Here is an 18,223-nt window from a genome sequence, read left to right on the forward strand (position 1 = left end):
TGCCGGATTTTTCGCCAACAGCATCTGGAAAGCGTCGTCTTCAATGCATTCAAGATGTGGCGGATCTTCTCGGCATCAGCCATTGTGACGTCAGCGTGGTTACAGAGGTCGACAACATCTTTTATATAACTGGTAAAAGTCTCCCCGCACTGTTGCGGCCGACCACGCAAACGTCGCTCGGCGCGAAGCTTGCGAAGGGTGGGGCGCCCGAATACCTCCGTCACGTTAGTTTTGAAGGCCGTCCACGTCGTGAAATCACGTTCACGGTTGCGGTGCCACACGCTGGCGACGCTGCTCAAATAAAACAACAGGTAATTCAGTTTTCTGGTGTCGTCCCAGTGGTTGTGGATGCTCACCCGGTCGTAGTCAGTGAGCCAGTCATGGTCTTCGGTACCGCTGACGTCGTAACATGGCGACAACTACAAACCAACACATACCCCCATTTAAGCAGACTACACGCAATACACCCTACACTATATTCATACAAATGTCCTCTTTGTAATGATTACGCCTCCCTATATCACACCACATGGGCGTGCCCCAACGTGAAGGCGGCCCCGCAAATACCCAACCCCACACCCGAGCAGTGGGAGGCCGTGCTGACTAGCTCCGACCCTCGTAACCAGCAGCAACTGGTGCGGCGGGCCCGGGAGACAGCAAGAGCCGCAGGAGCCCTTGACTAAGAGCGCCTCCCGCACAAGCAGAAAGACACCTGCGTGTCCTTTCTTTTTTTTTTAAATAGATGTTTCTCCTCCTCCTCCTCCTCAGTACCGCTGAAGATGTATGGGTCGCCTTGACGCGAAGGGCCGGAGCAGACCACGGTAGTCACTGGGGCAGCGGGTTGTGGTTGTGGTGGTCCTTCTTCCGGCACAATGAAGACGGGCTGCAGTGCCCGATTGCGAAGTTCCAGAATTCCTGTTTTACCCAGCACCTCCACCAATTGTGAAGGTGGTTTATTCGGGTCGTAGAGCAGCAGCCACAAACGCAGCTCCAGCCGGTAGGGCGCAGCCAGAGAGCGAATTGGAAACGAGCCACGCGAGGGAAACGGAACTTTTCAGCCTGCCGATCTTCTTCGTCACATGGTATAATAATTATAGTACCCTGCATAGCATTATCTATAATATTACGCGAGAAATATGATTAAGCGCGATAGGTTGGTACTCTTGGTAGTACATATTCATCCGTTCTTCTTATATATTTATTCTCCCTCTGAATCTATGTTTGTTTCTCGCGCAAATAAAATGACAATTTCTGACAGCGGTCAAGAAAAGCGCAAGTACTTTTTTACTGACGTCTCGCCATTTTCTCCTCTTGTTTTTTTTTTTTTTTTCAGGAGCATCGTCGTGGGATCCCTCTGCAAGTCGTCCGTTCCATAGTTACAACATGCGGCAAAAGACGGCACCGAAAATATATTTCACGAATGAAGGATATTGCCCCGAAGATTGGGTCGCTTTCGGTGAGCGATCCTAAATTACTCGAGATGATGATGGCAATCTAACGCACGACCAAGGCAACATCGAAAACGTCTATTTTTTTTATCCGCCTTTGTCGTTTGCTCTTTTAGACGTTTCTTAGCCGCGGGTTATTTGGTGGACATTGTGGGATGGCTTACTCTTTGTTTTTCTATTTTGCTAAACTTATTGCATTAAGCTAGTTAGTTAGTTAGTTGTTAATTAATTTTCGACAAAGCATGATAATGCGTGGTAATGGTGACGCTGAACTTAAAACCCTCGAAAAAGCTTGTCTTCACATTCAGTGCAATGATAGCAGAGACCACAAACGACTGTATTTACATAAACATTACCTGCAAGACATGATACACAGGCTTCCTTACCCTACGCTATCGCACGCGATATGGTGACTAGAAAAAAAGAAATACAGGCCACCCAGCAGCACGCTAAAATCTTGAACAATAGGTGTCTGCATTGAATATGTGAACCGAATAATAAGCCAGAGAAACAGAAAAGAAATGAAGGAAATGTTATTTTGATCCATTCTTTCAATATCCGCGACAATGAACATCTCTCACTTCAACTAATGGAGAAAAATTTCGAATGAAATTGTAATTTACAATTTTATATAAGGGATCATTGTTCGAACTCGTATGTTTACATTTGAATTACTGATTCCCAAAATATGTATGTGTTTGCGGCTTTAATATAGGAAGAGAAAAAACTGCCTTGATTGACCCTATGATTCGCGAACGCCATCCTAGTCAGTTTTTTTTTCTTTCTGTTATAGAAGCTCTGTTATATATATACTCATGATTTAATATGGCAAAGTACGTTCGTAAATTGACAAGGCATGAAGGAATCATTTTATTTTTACTGCATGACATCAGAACTTTGTTAGTCCTCAAACCGACGTCATACCGCAAATTGGAGATCACAGAGAGAGGCCTTCGTCCTGCAGTGGACATAAAATGGGCCGATGATAATGATGCTGACAATGGTAGTGATGATGATGATGATGATGATGATATCTTAGAATCTCTAAGCGGTTTTACCACAAGAAATTCCAGGTATGATGCCTACCCGGTTCTCCTACGTGCAAACTATTTAACCCCACCTCGTTTTTCAGGCATCCACGAAGAAATAATTTTTGGTGAAGTGTTCCCTGCCTTTTCTCCTAAATGGGAAATTTGTCGCCATAGCGCTCGCTTCGCACATAGTGACGACATAAGTTTATCGGTGTTCCAGGGGCAATAGTCAGGTCAACCGTCTCTAGGTGCACACGGAGCACTTTGTCAAGAGGCTTACGCGTGATGTGCCGAATGAATGTGTAAATGTATAAATGAATAAATGCAGGAAAAGCACTGACGCGAAAGCCCGCAAGGGGGAAGTTTATTATATAAGTAGAGAAAAATTGTGATCCATCTGACTAGCAGTGCGATTCCACAAGATCCGGCTTTCTCAGAGAAGCATGTTTCACAGTTGAAGAAAAACTTTATATGACCGAATTCGAGACGCGTGGCGTTCCGAGGGGATCGCTGAGCCATCTGAACTAACCAGGAGCTTTTCTTTTTGTTCATTGATTTATTTCATGCGTGGAAAACAGACGTTAATCTCATCAGAGAGGGAGAAGGGAGGAAGAAAACGCAGGGAGGTTAACTAGATTTCGTGTAGTTTGCTACCCTACACGTGGGGAGGACTGAAAGAAAGAGAGAGAGAAAGGACACGAGTCTTGATCGCCCTTTCATATGCATTAAGCCAGACGCCGCAGCGTATGGAAAGTCTGGCACTTACGTCGGCTGCCTTCGTGTACCGTAGAAGAGCTCGAATGGTTTTCTGGGTTGATGAGTCGTGAACCCAGGCTCCCAAGACCTTTGCTTCTGTACACGGCCTACCGTCCAGCCTATGCAAGGTACGCTGGAGAGTCGGGCGTTGTTTACCAAAGCGAGAACAGTGGCGCAGAAGGTGATCGATGATGTCTTCCCACTTGCACTTATCGCGCATGGGTGAGTCCACCATTCCAATTCGATAGTTGCAGAAGTTAGTGGAGGCTACTCTTACCCATAGTTGGACACAGAAGTGTTACGTCACGTCGTGAAAGGTTTGTTGGAAATTGCAGTTTCAGTAATGGGTCGAGGCTGTATAATCAACGGTTAGAGTTATGCGGGGTGTGCCCGCAACTCAAAGTGATGGTACATGCGAAATTGTGAAGCTTTCTTGCAGCATCTACTCTCTATAAAGGAATAAGGAGTGTCGGTGCTCCATCCTGGGCACGTCGGGCAGCGTCATCGGCGAAGTGATTACCGACGATGCCACAACGGGTCGACAATCACTGAAATATTATATCATGTGCGCGTTCAGAAATGCAATGGCAAATTCAAACTGATTAGGGACATCAGTTGGTCTTAATTTCCGCGTCGTAAACTTCGAGCGTTCTGTAGGGCATCCTTCGAGTCGCAAAGTATTGCCCATTTATTATTATTATTATTTGTTTTGAACACATATGCACATATACACAGTTAACAGGAAAGGGAAAGGGAAAGCGACGAGCAGGCTGGCAACTGCCACCGGAAGGGGCACAACGCCTGCCTACTCTTCTGAAGGGAGCTGCTAGTCGGTTCTTTTCCAACGTATTCCACGGCATCGCGAAGAACGGTGAGCTCAGAAACTGTAGATTTCCTGACGTGTGAAGTCTTAAACGTGATGACGACCGATCGAGATGGTGTAACAATGACGCCCGTCGGACTTTCTGAAACTGGGCCGCCCGTCTAAACAGTGATCTGGTTAGCGTACGAACTATTCAAAATCTCCTATGTGATCTGCTTGAGAGGCGCGGAAGTCAAGCTGGCCTTCGCAATTCCTGGAAGAGCAAGGTACACAGGACCCTTTTTCAGGCACGACAGAGAAGATTTCGTTCTTGTTGCGAGTGAGTATGTCATTAACAAAGAAGGCTCGTTAGCCGATATTGATCTGGAAAACGCTGCATTGCGTATGTTAATGCCACCAACTCACTAGAAGCAAAATTGCCGCGCGACTGGCTTCTTAAGTTGAGGCACTTTGCGTGTATTCGCGGGCATATTCCACGCTCGGAAAAACTCTTTTATGCAGCACGTATCGAGTAACAGAAAGCTGTATCGGGAGTTGTTCATGCTGCTCTATAATTTTATCGCCGATACTTTTTCCCTAATTATAATATTTTAAAATTTGATTAATAAATTAAGTATAATTATCTGATTAGGCGGAATGAAAAAAACAGTCTGAATATCTGCAAGCGACGGCAAACATCATTACCTTGGTTCTGTCCAGCTATGTGGCATTCGCATATGTTTAATGTTTGGCTCAAGGTACTATGGGACACCCTGTATAAAGCGATGCTTTCTTAAAAGAAAATATACTGTTGGAAGTCAGCCCTCTGTTCCCTCTTCTGCCCCTCTTGTGTCCTGATGCTGTTAACCAAACTTTAAAACATGTTTTACCCCCAATCTTATAGCCTCCGTATGATATCTTCATCTTGTTGGGACTACACAGGCTTTCGCGAAGTCGGATAAGTGGCCTACATGTTAGTACATTGTGCTCAAGTTATTGCAGGACTATCTAACAAGCAGCTATCAGTATGTTAAAATAGGTGATAGCGAATCCACTTATGCCAAAATAAAAGAAAAGGTGTCCCGCAGGGGTCACTCCTCGCGCCGCTGTTATATTTATTTTATATTAATGATCTGCGTGATACTCCAGCTGTCTCCCCTAAGCTAACAATGTATGCAAACGTTACAAATGTTTGCCTCAGTGGACCATCTCTACAAGGGCTTGAACATGACATAAACGACTACTTAATTAAACTGTCACATTGGTTAAGGTTTAATAAGTTGCAAATGAATGTTAACAAAAATAAATACATCCTCTCCAGTGAGTGAGTGAGTGAAACAACTTTATTTGGTCCACTATAGACGTAAGCGAACTCCACGTCACCTGGCTAGGCCCACTCAGGGACCATCAGGTGAAAGCTGACGGCCCACTCGCGAGCCCTCTGGACTGCCAGGATTTGAGAGGTCTGATCCTGGGCCCTCATTAGCTTCATCATTTCCTCTTGGGTGAAAGGGGGACCGGCAGAGGCGCAGCCCCACAGAACATGTTCGAAGTCCGCATAATCACCACACAGAGTCAGGCAGTCCGGGCTTGGGAACCGTTCGGGGTACATTGTGTGCAGCGCCGCGGGGCTCGGGTAAGTGCTTGTTTGTAGAAGTCTGAGAGTGACTGCCTGGGCCCTGCACAGCAAGGAGTGCGGCAAAGGTAGGAGTCTTCTTGGCAGATAATTATATTTGCAGATTTCGTTGTACGAGCAGAGAGGCTCGGGTCGCCCAGGAGAGGACGCGTTGCCCAGCGCACGGTCAGTCAAACCTCGTGCAGCCGAGTGCGCCTCCTCGTTGGGGTTGATCGAGGCACCGTCAATGGTTCCAAGGTGCGCAGGAAACCACGCCAAAGAGTGATGTTTCGTGTCTTTGGCACTTTGGATGATACGTAGGGCCTGGGGAGCCACCATTCCCATCTGAAAGACCCTGACAGCGGCCTTGGAATCCGAATAAATCGTGTCATGTACACTGTCCGTCAATGCAAGAGCAATAGCAACCTGCTCTGCAACGCTGGAATTAGAAGTGCGGACGGTAGCGCAGCTAAGGATTTTAGAATCACAGTCGATGACCACTGAGGAGAAGGCCTCTTCTTGTACGTACGAAGCAGCGTCTACGAAGCATGTTCGGTCCTTGTTCAAGCGGGCACTGGCGAGCAGAGCTTTACCCCTGGCTCGTCTTCGTCCTTCGTTGTAGGTGGGATGCATATTTAGTGGCATACGGTGTATATAAATCTTGGACCTTACGTCGCTGGGCAGCTTCACAGCGTCGAGACTGACGACCGTGGGGTTACGTCCCAGCTTGCCAAGTATGGCTCGGCCCGCTGTGGTACCGGAGAGTCTGACAAACTGGGAAAATTCTTGGGCTTCAACGATTTCTTCGAACGTGTTGTGAATTCCCGAATTCAGGAGGTCTTTTGTGCGCGTTCGGATGGGAAGGCCGAGGGCAAGCTTGAAGACTCTTCTGATTAGGGCATTGATCTTGTTGCGCTCCGATACGAGCCAGTTGTGCATAGCCCTTGAATAAACGAGGTGGCATAGCACGAAGGCGTGGAAAATCCGGATCAGATTGTCTTCCTTGATTCCGCGGTACCTGTTGGCGATTCTTCGGATCAGGCCGAGGGCGCTTTCGGTCTTGGAAGAAATGCGTTTGAGTATCCTCTCCAGTCACGAATTGCGAAAAATGCGTACAAGTATGTCAATTTTACGCATTTATCGACAGTTGATCGTAATTCGTATGATCTTTGCTCCTATAAGTAAGCCACGCAACTTCAACACAACTGTTATATTTGAGGGCAAAATACGGGAGCGAGAGAGAGAGAGTGAACTTTAATGAGAACGATGCAGTTTAGTCGGGGGGGCCTAGGCCTCCCACGATGGGACGGCGAGGTCTTGCCTCTTCGCCGCTTCGTAGGCCTGCTGGGTCGCCCAGAGTTGGTCGTGGAGATGGGAGTTGCGCAGGGTGGTGTGCCATCTCGACGAGAGGGTCACGGGATTATGATCTGGGTATTCATGTTTGCACTCCCATAGCATGTGGGGGAGTGCTGCTGATTGAGGTTTACAGACCTTGCGCGTGTGGCTTGGGTAGATGTCGGGGTATGTGATGTAATAGCGTGAGAGGGCGGAGTATGTATTGGTCTGTAACAGGCGAAGGGTGGTTCCCTGTGCTCTGTTTCACTTGCGGTGAGGGTTGGGGAAGCTTTTTCTTTCGAGGTAAAATGACTTCACAAGGTCGTTGTATGTTGTAAGGTGTTCGCTTCCTGCGGGTGCACCTGCACCGTCTCCGGCATGGTTGACTAGTCCTCGTGCTACGTACGGAGTGTGTAACCTCGTTGAGGTTGGTGAGGTGCGGGTGGACATCGCCGGCGTGTGCTGGGATCCAGACGAGGGTTATTTGATTTTCAGACGAATGCGGGACTTGTTGTAAGATACGGAGTCATTGTTCAGAAATATGCCCCTTGATGTAATTGTTGATTGCTGTGCGAAAATCGCTCAGTATGGTGTGACAGGCTGGGTCAAGAGGGGCCAGGGCGATGGCCACTTCATCGGCCGTCTCGGCATTTTGGGTAACGATGCTGGCAGCACGTCGGACCAAGCCTCCTGATGGGGTAACAGCCGCAAAGCGACGTCCATCTTCGTATTCAGCTCCGTCGACGAAGGTGACGCCCGTGGTGTTGGCATAAGCTTTTATGAGGGGGGTTTTAGGGGTGTGGTTCAGTGAGGGCTTAACGTGGACTAAGCACATAGAAAAGCTCGTAACGTAACTGAGCAAAACTGTCGAGTTTATGTACAAGATTAGCTTCCTCCTTCCTAAATGGCTGAAAACAGAATTATATTACGCGCTGTTTTACTCCAGGCTAATATATTGTGTTCTGGTGTGGGGCACAACCACGCAAAGTAATTACAGAAAGTTGTTAGTTGTGCAGAAGCGAATGTTAAGAGCTCTTGAACAACACTATGGGCTAATTAGAGATGTAAATACAGGACTAATCTTTACAACATATTTTGAGCTGAAGGCCAACCAAGCCTACTACTTCAACCGTATGCAATTGACTAAAGGAAATGCGCCGGAGCGTCTGCAAACCGTATCAGAAAATACATATCACTCATCATCATCATCATCATCATCATCATCATCATCATCAGCCTGGTTATGCCCACTGCAGGGCAAAGGCCTCTCCCATACTTCTCCAAATACCCCGGTCATGTACTAATTGTGGCCATGTTGTCCCTGCAAACTTCTTAATCTCATCGGCCCACCTAACTTTCTGCCGCCCTCTGCTACGCTTTCCTTCCCTTGGAATCCAGTCCGTAACCCTTAATGACCATCGGTTATCTTCCCTCCTCAATACGCGTCCTTCCCATGCCCATTTCTTTTTCTTGATTTCAACTAAGATATCATTAACTCGCGTTTGTTCCCTCACCCAATCTGCTCTTTTCTTGTCCCTTAACGTTATACCAATCATTCTTCTTTCCATAGCTCGTTTCGTCGTCCTCAATTTAAGTAGAACCCTTTTCGTAAGCTTCCAGGTTTCTGCCCCGTACGTGAGTACTGGTAAGACACCGCTGTTATAAACTTTTCTCTTGAGGGATAATGGCAACCTGCTGTTCATGATCTCAGAATGCCTGCCAAACGCACCCCAGCCCATTCTCATTCTTCTGATTATTTCAGTCTCATGATCCGGATCAGCAGTCACTACCTGTCCTAAGTAGATGTATTCCCTTACCACTTCCAGTGCCTCACTACCTATTGTAAACTGCTGTTCCCTTCCGAGACTTTTAAACATTACTTGAGTTTTCTGCAGATTAATTTTTAGACCTACCCTTCGGCTTTGCCTCTCCAGGTCAGTGAGCATGCATCGCAGTCGGTCCCCTGAGTTACTAAGCAAGGCAATATCATCAGCAAATCACAAGTTACTAAGGTATTCTCCAGTAACTCCTATTCCCAATTCTTCCCAATCCAGGTCTCTGAATACCTCCTGTAAACACGCTGTGAATAGCATCGGAGAGATCGTATCTCCCTGCCTGACGCCTTTCTTTATTGGGGTTTTGTTGCTTTCTTTATGGAGGACTACGGTGGCTGTGGAGCCGCTATAGATATCTTTCAGTATTCTTACATACGGCTCGTCTACACCCTAATTACGCAATGCCTCCATGACTGCTGAGGTTTCGACTGAATCAAACGCTTTCTCATAATCGATGAAAGCTATATATAATGTTTGGTTATATTCCGCACATTTCTCTATCACCTGGTTGATAGTGTGAATATGGTCTATTGTTGAGTAGCCTTTATGGAATCCTGCCTGGTCTTTTGGTTGACGGAAGTCTAAGGTGTTCCTGATTCTATTTGCAATTACCTTAGTAAATACTTTGTAGGCAAAGGACAGTAAACTGATCGCTCTGTAATTTTTCAAGTCTTTGGAGTTTCCTTTCTTATGGATTAGGATAATGTTAGCGTTTTTCCAAGATTCCGGTGTGCTCGAAGTCATATAGCATTGCGTATACAGGGTGGCCAGTTTCTCTAGAACAATCTGCCCACCATCCTTCAACAAATCTGCTGTTACCTGATCCTCCCCAGCTGCCTTCCCCCTTTGCATAGCTCCCAAGGCTTTCTTTACTTCTTCCGGTGTTACCTGTGGGATTTCGAATTCCTCTAGACTGTTCTCTCTTCCATTATCTTCGTGGGTGCCACTGGTACTGTATAAATCTCTATATAACTCCTCAGCCACTTGAACTATCTCATCCATATTAGTAATGATATTGCCGGCTTTGTCTCTTAACGCATACATCTGATTCTTGCCAATTCCTAGTTTCTTCTTCATTGCTTTTAGGCTTCCTCCGTTCCTGAGAGCATCTTCAATTCTATCCATATTATACTTCCTTATGTCAGCTGTCTTACGCTTGTTGATTAACTTCGAAAGTTCTGCCAGTTCTATTCTAGCTGTAGGGTTAGAGGCTTTCATACATTGGCGTTTCTTGATCAGATCTTTCGTCTCCTGCGATAGCTTACTGGTATCCTGTCTAACGCAGTTACCACCGACTTCTATTGCACACTCCTTAATGATGCCCACAATATTGCCGTTCATTGCTTCCAGACTAAGGTCCTCTTTCTGAGTTAAAGCCGAATACCTGTTCTGTAGCTTGGTCTAGAATTCCTCTATTTTCCCTCTTACCGCTAACTCATTGATCGACTTCTTATGTACCAGTTGCTTCCGTTCCCTCCTCAGGTCTAGGCTAATTCGAGTTCTTACCATCATATGGTCACTGCAGCGCACCTTGCTGAGCAAGTCCACATCTTGTATGATACCAGGGTTAGCGCAGAGTATGAGGTCTATTTCATTTCTAGTCTCGCTGTTCGAGCTCCTCCACGTCCACTTTCGGCTATCTCGCTTGCGGAAGAAGGTATTCATTATCCGCATATTATTCTGTTCCGCAAACTCTACTAATAACTAACTCTCCCCTGCTATTCCTAGTGCCTATGCCATATTCCCCCACTGCCTTGTCTCCAGCCTGCTTCTTGCCTACCTTGGCATTGAAGTCGCCCATCAGTACACTGTATTTTGTTTTGACTTTACCCAACGCCGATTCGATGTCTTGATAGAAGCTTTCGACTTCCTGGTCATCATGAAGTCGAAAGCTTCTATGAAGACGTGGAATCGGCGTTGGGTAACACATATCACTCACGCATATCACTCAACACGTCACAAAAACAGAAAAAAAAGTCAAAACTAAGGACTAACTTCGGTAAACAGTGTAAAGTACCGAATACAAGCAATGCTATATCACCTAAACAACTTCAGTAATACCAGCGTTGTTTGTACAAATGATGTTTTCAAATCTGCTTTGATAGAACATAATATTGAGTTCGTGTGCGTAGCCTTCTTTTTCTTCTTTTTCCTTCTTCCTTTTTTTTGTTTCCTCTTGTTATTGTTGTAGTTTGTTGTTTAAGTTTTGTATGGGCAGTTTGTGAATGCATAGTTTATATATATATATATAGTTTCTATAGTGTTGTATAGTAAGCTGTATTATTTTTTTTTCCTTAGTTTCCCAAGATTGCTGATTTTGATCCCCATGCGATTATTAAATGCTTCTGGTTGTCGACCTGCGTGTCGAACTGTGTTAGGAGTAGAGGCCTTTGTCAGGCTGTGTAGCCTTTAGGTTCTGCTCCCGCTCCTGTATATAAGCAGGACAAATACACTCAAACTGAAACTTGTAGAGACTCCTAGTTCTGACTAAATTACATTTTTCCCGTGAAACTGTATCATATGTGCGAAGCACGTATGCTGTGCAACAGCAACCGTCAGAGTGGCAGGGCTAGAAGATAGCAGAGCGATGCCAAATAAACGGACAAGTCGAAGCGAATGCCAACTTTCTCCTTTTGTAGAACAGATTTGTGTATTAAGCATCCCTCCCTGTGCTTCGAGTTCACGACTGTCTCAGCCACCCTGTGCTGTCTACTAGGGTCATGGTTGGCTCAGATGCTAGAGCAACCACCCCGGAAAGGCGTTGGTCCCGTGTTTGTTGTCCATACATGGACGAATGTTTCTTCAAGTGCGAAGCTTTGTCTCCGAACCACCCTTATGAATTTGCTCTGTAGCTTCGTACTAATAAACGGGTGAATTGTAATACTGCCCTGATTAAAAATGTAAGAGAAAAAGCCGCCCCGGCTGTGAAACAGCGAGAGACTAAGACACGCATGACGTGGTCACCTAATTGAGGATTTCGAAATTTAGCACATATTTTGTTAGTTTCTTCACTAATTGACCGCCGCAATCCTTTCATATGCTATTGTAATTTAGTCACCCATGCTTCACATACGGCGACCTTTAGCGTTACGTTCCTTCTGAAGCGTCAGGAACTCGAAACAGCTTTCTTTTCTTTTTTTATTAAACAATATTCCAGATCCCGCTTTTCATCGGTGTTTCCTCTGGACTACGGTCGTACCCACGGTTAAATCATTATTGCCCGCATCTCTTTCTTTCAGGCGACAGTTGCTATTGGTTTGCCAGCAAGGAAAGCCGGCTAATGTACTTCCAAGCCCTTCGGCACTGCGAGTCGCTCAACGCGAGCGTCGTGACTGTGCTCACGGAAAAAGAACAAAGTGAGCCATTGTTGTTCTGCTATATAGGTCTTAGCGACATCTGCATTGGCAGTAACTTGCGTCAGCAGCAGCAAATCGGTGCAACTCACACTCTCCGTAACACGTATACTGTTATACTGTTCCGAATCTAAAGTAAATTTACCCCAACGAAATCTTACAACCTGATGTCAGACAATTTTTAACTTCAGTTATTCCACGTAGAACCTGGTTCTGCATAAAGTAAAACTTATGTGCGGCCTCGTTCGTATTAATTTTGTCTAATTCTTTGTTGTTTTTGTACCTAGTTGAAAGATTAAGCCAAAGAGCAGGCAAATGAAGTAGGTATTTCAGCCTGAAACTAACGCTAGATTCGGTTGGTCCCGACCGTGCTCAGACTCAGAGAGCAAATATGCGGAGCCCGCTCTCGATCGGAGTCAGAGAAAGCGTGCCTCAGCTGAAGATTCGGATTCTCACCGTAGCAATCGGAGGCCAGAATAGCAATACACGTCAGTTCTTCCGCTGTAAACAAACAGGCCGCGCAGATGTCGAAGCATCAGCACGCATTCCCCCGCGGCAGACGCCACTGTAACAGCAGAAGCTACCAGAACCACGTGACCGAACAGCCAGACCTCCGTCGCACTCCCAGGTTATAGTGTACTAAATGGCCAGGTCAAAGGGTGCGGGCCTCTCCGAGCTCTCCTAGCTGGAGCTTTGCGTTCTGAAAGAGCCGGCCGAAGCTGTTTCGAGCGCTCGATTTTTCACCAACGAAATATTTCGCGTGCCGCCGCAGTAGTTTGGGATGCGAAAACGAGAAGCCGAATGTACATTAAGTGACAGTCAGTGAATAATTAGTGCACAAGTGACGTACTCTTCTAAGAATAAATTAGCACCGTTCAAAATTTTGTCTCGTCTTTTCCTCTCTAAACAGAGTTCCTGTTGAGCCATCTTAGCGATGCAACGACCAACCTATGGATTGGTCTCGACCATCTACCAAACAGGACGTGGGCATGGATGGATGGCAACGCTGTTACTTACACTAACTGGATCATCGGCCAGCCTCGTCCCAAAGGCGTAAGCTCCTAATGCGAATCATTTTTTGCTTCAGTCTGTGCCCTTTACGGGAGGTCGGTAGGTAGGTACAGGCCGGCAGGTCTTTCCTGCCTCGCTGCACTTCGGACCTCTGTAAAAAATAAATTCTCTCTGTCTTTGAGAACAGCAGCCCAGTGGTCTAACCAATTAAAAAAAATAATCTGGAGTGGCAGCGCTCGCTACCCTTTACCAGCAGAGGCGAAGCCAGCGCTTTCCCCGACTTCACCTCTGAAAGAGTGCCGCGCAGGCTGCAGTCCGCTCACATCTTAAGCGCTTTCGTTTCGAAAACGTGATTTCTAGGGTAAATGGAAAATGAAAGCTCGTTGTTTCTAGCTATTCTATTTGGCTAAGTACTGATATCAAAAACTATAAAAAAATGTGCCACGGCATTCAGATTTCTGCTCCTAAAATTAGTGAAACAAGGATATTCGTTGAATAGGATCTGTATACTGCGAAATTAGCCGTCCGAAACATGAAGGAGGTAAAAGGAAAGCTCTTCCTTTATTTCACTATTCCCTGATGCATTTTCGTGCCCTGAATAAGATGGCGGTGACCTGGCTTCGCTTTCATGATATCATCTCCACTCCAGAACTTTTTTTAAACCTCCTTCCACTTAGCCACGATCGCACGCACACTCTGCTCGTGCCAAGGCCGAGTAGCTCTTTGAGAGATTTAGCGTGGGCGTCACGTTGCACTTTCTCATCCTCTTTCCTCGCGACAGCTTTTGGCGCTTCGTTGGACTGCACTGCCTCCGGGATTGGTGCAAGGAGGTAATAAAAAGAAATTACCTTTTTTTAAACCTGCTTCCACTAAGCAAGGAGGTTACAAAAATAAATTCGGCAGCCCTTGCAATTCTTACCAGCATAGCTGAAGCCAGTGCTTGCCCCTATTTCATCCTCGAAAGCGTGCTGAACTGCACGGAGGAAAGTCACAGTTCAACTGCTCTTAAGCTGTTAATATAAATTTTAGACTAATTGGAAAATAATAAAGTGTTGTTTCGGGCTGAAATATTGCCATGGGCTGAGTAGCGACACACTTATCTCCCATACAAGTTGTTAAGACCTACAAGCTTCATTCTAAACCAAACAACACATACAGGCACATATAGAAATTGGCTTTTCGAAAGTCATTGCAAGTGAGAAGAAAGTGCTACCCGCCGTGCTTGCTCAGTGGCTGTGGTGTTGGGCGGCTGAGCACGAGGTCGCGGGATTGTAACGCGGCCACGGCGGCCGCATTTCGATGGGGGCAAAATGCGAAAACATCCGCGTACTGTTGCGTTCTCCAGGGTAACGTGCCCCACCGCTGCCGAGTTGTTGCGACGCCTGTTTATGAAAGCTCGACCGACATTACTATTGGGTAGCCTGGCGTTGTCGGCGGGCTGTAGGCATCCCTCATACCATGGCGACCAGGCAAGGACGAGACGATTTCTAGTGCGAAATTTGCACGGTTTATTCAATGGTTGCTGAAAAATGAGAAGAAGAGAATGAAGTTCAAAGTACATTGCGGGGCCCTTTAAATAGGCCCACTAAAGTAACCAACCGTAACCTGCCGTAACCCACAGCCGTAACCCGCCAACCGTAACAGCATCTCCGGCGGGGGAGGAAGATCCCGACGCGTAGGGGCAAGCAGCCACTGGGCGAGAGATGGGCTTTTCAGTAGCAGAACTGCCCTCAGGGGTGACGAACACCTGGTTCGTTGGTGGTAGATTCCTGGGAGTCGTTCGTCAGTGCTGGTGGTGCTCTTGTGTCTTTTCTCCCTGGTCCGGTCCGGTGAAACTGGACTTGCAAACAGATCTCGGAACTTTTCGTCCCCTGTTTGGGTAAGCAGTCACTCCAGAATAGTGCAGGACCCACAACCACCCAGCGAGCGAGCACAAGGCCACCCTCCTCCAAGATACACTAGGCTTTTAAAAAAAGAAATATCGCTACTGCTTTCTCATTCCTTTCGTGCGTCCTCCCGCCCTGAAGACTAAAAACAACCATTTCTTGAAAGCCTTAAGACGTGGTTACTAAAATCAGCTAACAATCGACTACAACTTCTCGATAATAAAAAACGTATGAAAAAAATACAAACGTAAAAATGCCACGGAAACCCGAATGAGCATGAGACTTTCGTAACTCTAGGGGCAACGACTGAGAACGCCGGCATTGCCGTTAAGCCTGCCTTCTTGTAGCGAATATCGAAGGCGTACTGTTCAAGAGCCAAGCTTCAGTGCAAAAGACGACTGTTTTTCGTAGACATGGACAGCAGCCAAGTGAGGGGAATGGGGTCAGTTTCTATGGTGAACCTTTAACCAGCGATATAGCAAGCTAGCTTCTGCACCGCCCATACTACGCAGGCGCATTCTTTTTCTGATGCACTGCATGCTTCCTCACGAACGGAAAGCTTTCTACTGGCGTACAGTACAGGGTGCTCGTTTTCATCATCTCTCTTTTGACAAACACCACCCCCATACCCCTGTCGCTGGCATCACACTGAAGAATGAATGGCTTAGAGTAGTCGGGCGCGTTCAACACTGGCTGACTCCTTAGTGCTTTCTTTAGCTTAATTAAAGCCTTTTCTTTTTCGACATCCCACTTTACCGTTTGTGGTTCTGCTTTTCTAAGAGCATCTGTTAAAGAAGTTGCAATCTCGGAATAACGCGGGATATATCTTTGATAATAACCTGCCAAGCTAACGAATGACCTGATGTCCCGCTTGGTGCGTGGTTGCGCGAAGTTGTCTATTGCCGTCAGTTTACCCTCGGAAGGCCGACAATGGCCTTGCCCTATCACATGATCTAGCTAAGCTACTTCCGCGCGCCCTAACTGGTACTTGGGATCCTTGACAGTTAAGTTGGCCTCTCGTAGACGACACAACATGGTTCGCAAGTGCTGCATACGGTCCGCCTATGATGAAGAAAAGATTGCTATGTCATCAAGATACGGAAGTGCAAAGTCCTCCATTCCTCGTGGCACCTGGTCCATAAGGATAGAGAAGCAATATGGAGCATTCTTCAATCCAAAGCTCAGGACTTTCGGCCGAAAGGTTCTCATCGGGGAAATAAACGCCGCAAACCTTCTTCCCCTCTCGGTCAACGGAACCTGCCAGTACCCTTTGACTAAATCGAGCGCAGAGGTGAAATTAGCACTGCTCACTTTCTCAAGCCTTTCCTCGATATGCGGTATTGGGTAGGTCTGGTCCTTCGTGATTAAGTTGAGCCGGCGGTAGTCGATACACGGTCGCGGCTCTTTCCTGGGACCTCAACGAAGATAAGAGGCGAAGTATAATCACTCTCTCCTGGCTCGATTACACTTAGCTCTAACATCTTGTTTATTTCAGTGGCCATAACTTGTCGTTGACGAGGTGAAACGCGATAAGCTTTCGAACGAACTGGGTCCGATAAGGTTAACTCAATATCGTGAACGATCGCAGTGGTCCTGCCGGGTTTGTCTGAAAATACGTCTTTAAATTCAAACACCATTTACACAAACACCTTGGTCCAGCTGGTAAAAAATTTGCACAAACGGAAACAATGCTGAATAGCCAGTTACTTGCAAAATGCATCTCATAGCATCGATTCACACAGTGCGAGGGATCTGCACTATTTATTTATCACCTTCATCATATTTTGCTTTTGCTAAGAGGTAAGGACAATGCTTGTCAGTTGTGTAGCCGTCTAATATATACAGTGAACTCTCACTTGAGTGAACTTCAAGGGACCGAAGGAAATAGTTCACTTAACTGAAAGTTCACTAAACTGAATATTGACTAGACCAGCATAAGACATGGCATACAGAGTCAAAAGGTTGAAGTGCCATTCATGGAGCAAAAGACATGGCATCCATAGTGTTAGAAATGTGTGAAATAGAATTTGTACATATCAATGAAAAACACCAAGTGGGTCGTTTGTGTGCACACGCGAAACCGACGAGACTGGAAAGAAAGAGACGACGACCATGCCGCGACTAGCCGGTCGGAAAAAAACACACACACCACGTGGTTTGTGCTGTGACAGATCGCCACTTTGCTCTGGCGGTGTTGAAGCGCCAGTCATGTTACTTTGTTCATGGCCTCCGAGATTACATGCTTGCTCGTTTTGTGCGGGCGATCTCGGAGGCCATGCCTTGTCGCCGTTCATTTTCCGGGCCGCCGCTTTGCCCCAGGGGCGCTGTAGCGCCAGCCACGTTACATTGCCGCTGGAGCGGCGGTTTGATGAGGGCGGGCATCGGTTGCGCCTGCAGCGCAGTGCAGTGCAAGCATTGGTCCTCTGAGCGAGTTCGTTAAACTGAAATATTGACTGTTCCGAAATTCGTTTAAGTGAAAAATTTTTGCATAGAATCTATAAGAAAACTGCCCGGGATTTTTAAAAAGTTCGTTATTCTGAAATATTCGATAAACCTACGTTCGTACAACTGAGAGTTTACTGTATAAGGATTCTTTCTGTACATTAAAAAAGCTGGAAGAGCTAAAGCGGGGGTTAGTAGATCGCACGTACCGAAGGGACACGCGCTAGTGAACTACAAGAGGGAACGAAGTAACGGACGCCCACGACAGCTGTACTCCATCTCACAAGTACTTTGCAGCACTGCCGAAGGTACGAGGTGTGCACAGGCAGAATCATTCCGCAGCGGCGTATAGTTCCGGGTGTAACTGGCTCATTTTTGTAAGCACTAGATAGTTATATTTTTCCTCGCTATATAATACGGTATAGCGATACGTAGCATGCTAAGGCCATTGGGCATGCCCGTCGTATACCTAAAATTACTGTGGCATCCACCGCCAGTAACCGTGATAGACACCCTAACCGTGGTCACTTATAGCAACATGGCCGGCACCCTTACAGCTCTGACTAAAGGCTTCGATCTGAATTCGCGCTTTTTACTGGCTCTGCGCTCTGTCAGCAAGGAGCAAGTGGCAAAATCCGCCATCGCTAAGGCTCATTTCAAGTTGGAGGTCAAAGCGTTAGGGATGTTTGGCCGTAATTTTTGAGATCGA

The 18,223-nt window shown here is 46.5% G+C and overlaps 1 protein-coding gene across 2 annotated transcripts in view; it reads left to right on the plus strand.

Annotated features, from left to right (window-relative positions):
• The window catches only part of LOC126530364 (macrophage mannose receptor 1-like), a 74,041-nt gene that overhangs the window by 13,184 nt on the left and 42,634 nt on the right, over window positions 1–18,223 (plus strand). For both annotated transcript variants that reach the window (XM_055070293.2, XM_055070294.2), the window contains exons 2-4: window positions 1,334–1,456; window positions 12,062–12,178; window positions 13,086–13,228. In XM_055070293.2, coding sequence (XP_054926268.1) covers window positions 1,334–1,456; window positions 12,062–12,178; window positions 13,086–13,228 — 383 coding nt within the window. The remainder of the gene's footprint in view (window positions 1–1,333; window positions 1,457–12,061; window positions 12,179–13,085; window positions 13,229–18,223) is intronic.

The sequence above is a fragment of the Dermacentor andersoni genome, chromosome 5, assembly GCF_023375885.2.
Source record: "Dermacentor andersoni chromosome 5, qqDerAnde1_hic_scaffold, whole genome shotgun sequence".
NCBI lineage: Eukaryota > Metazoa > Arthropoda > Arachnida > Ixodida > Ixodidae > Dermacentor > Dermacentor andersoni.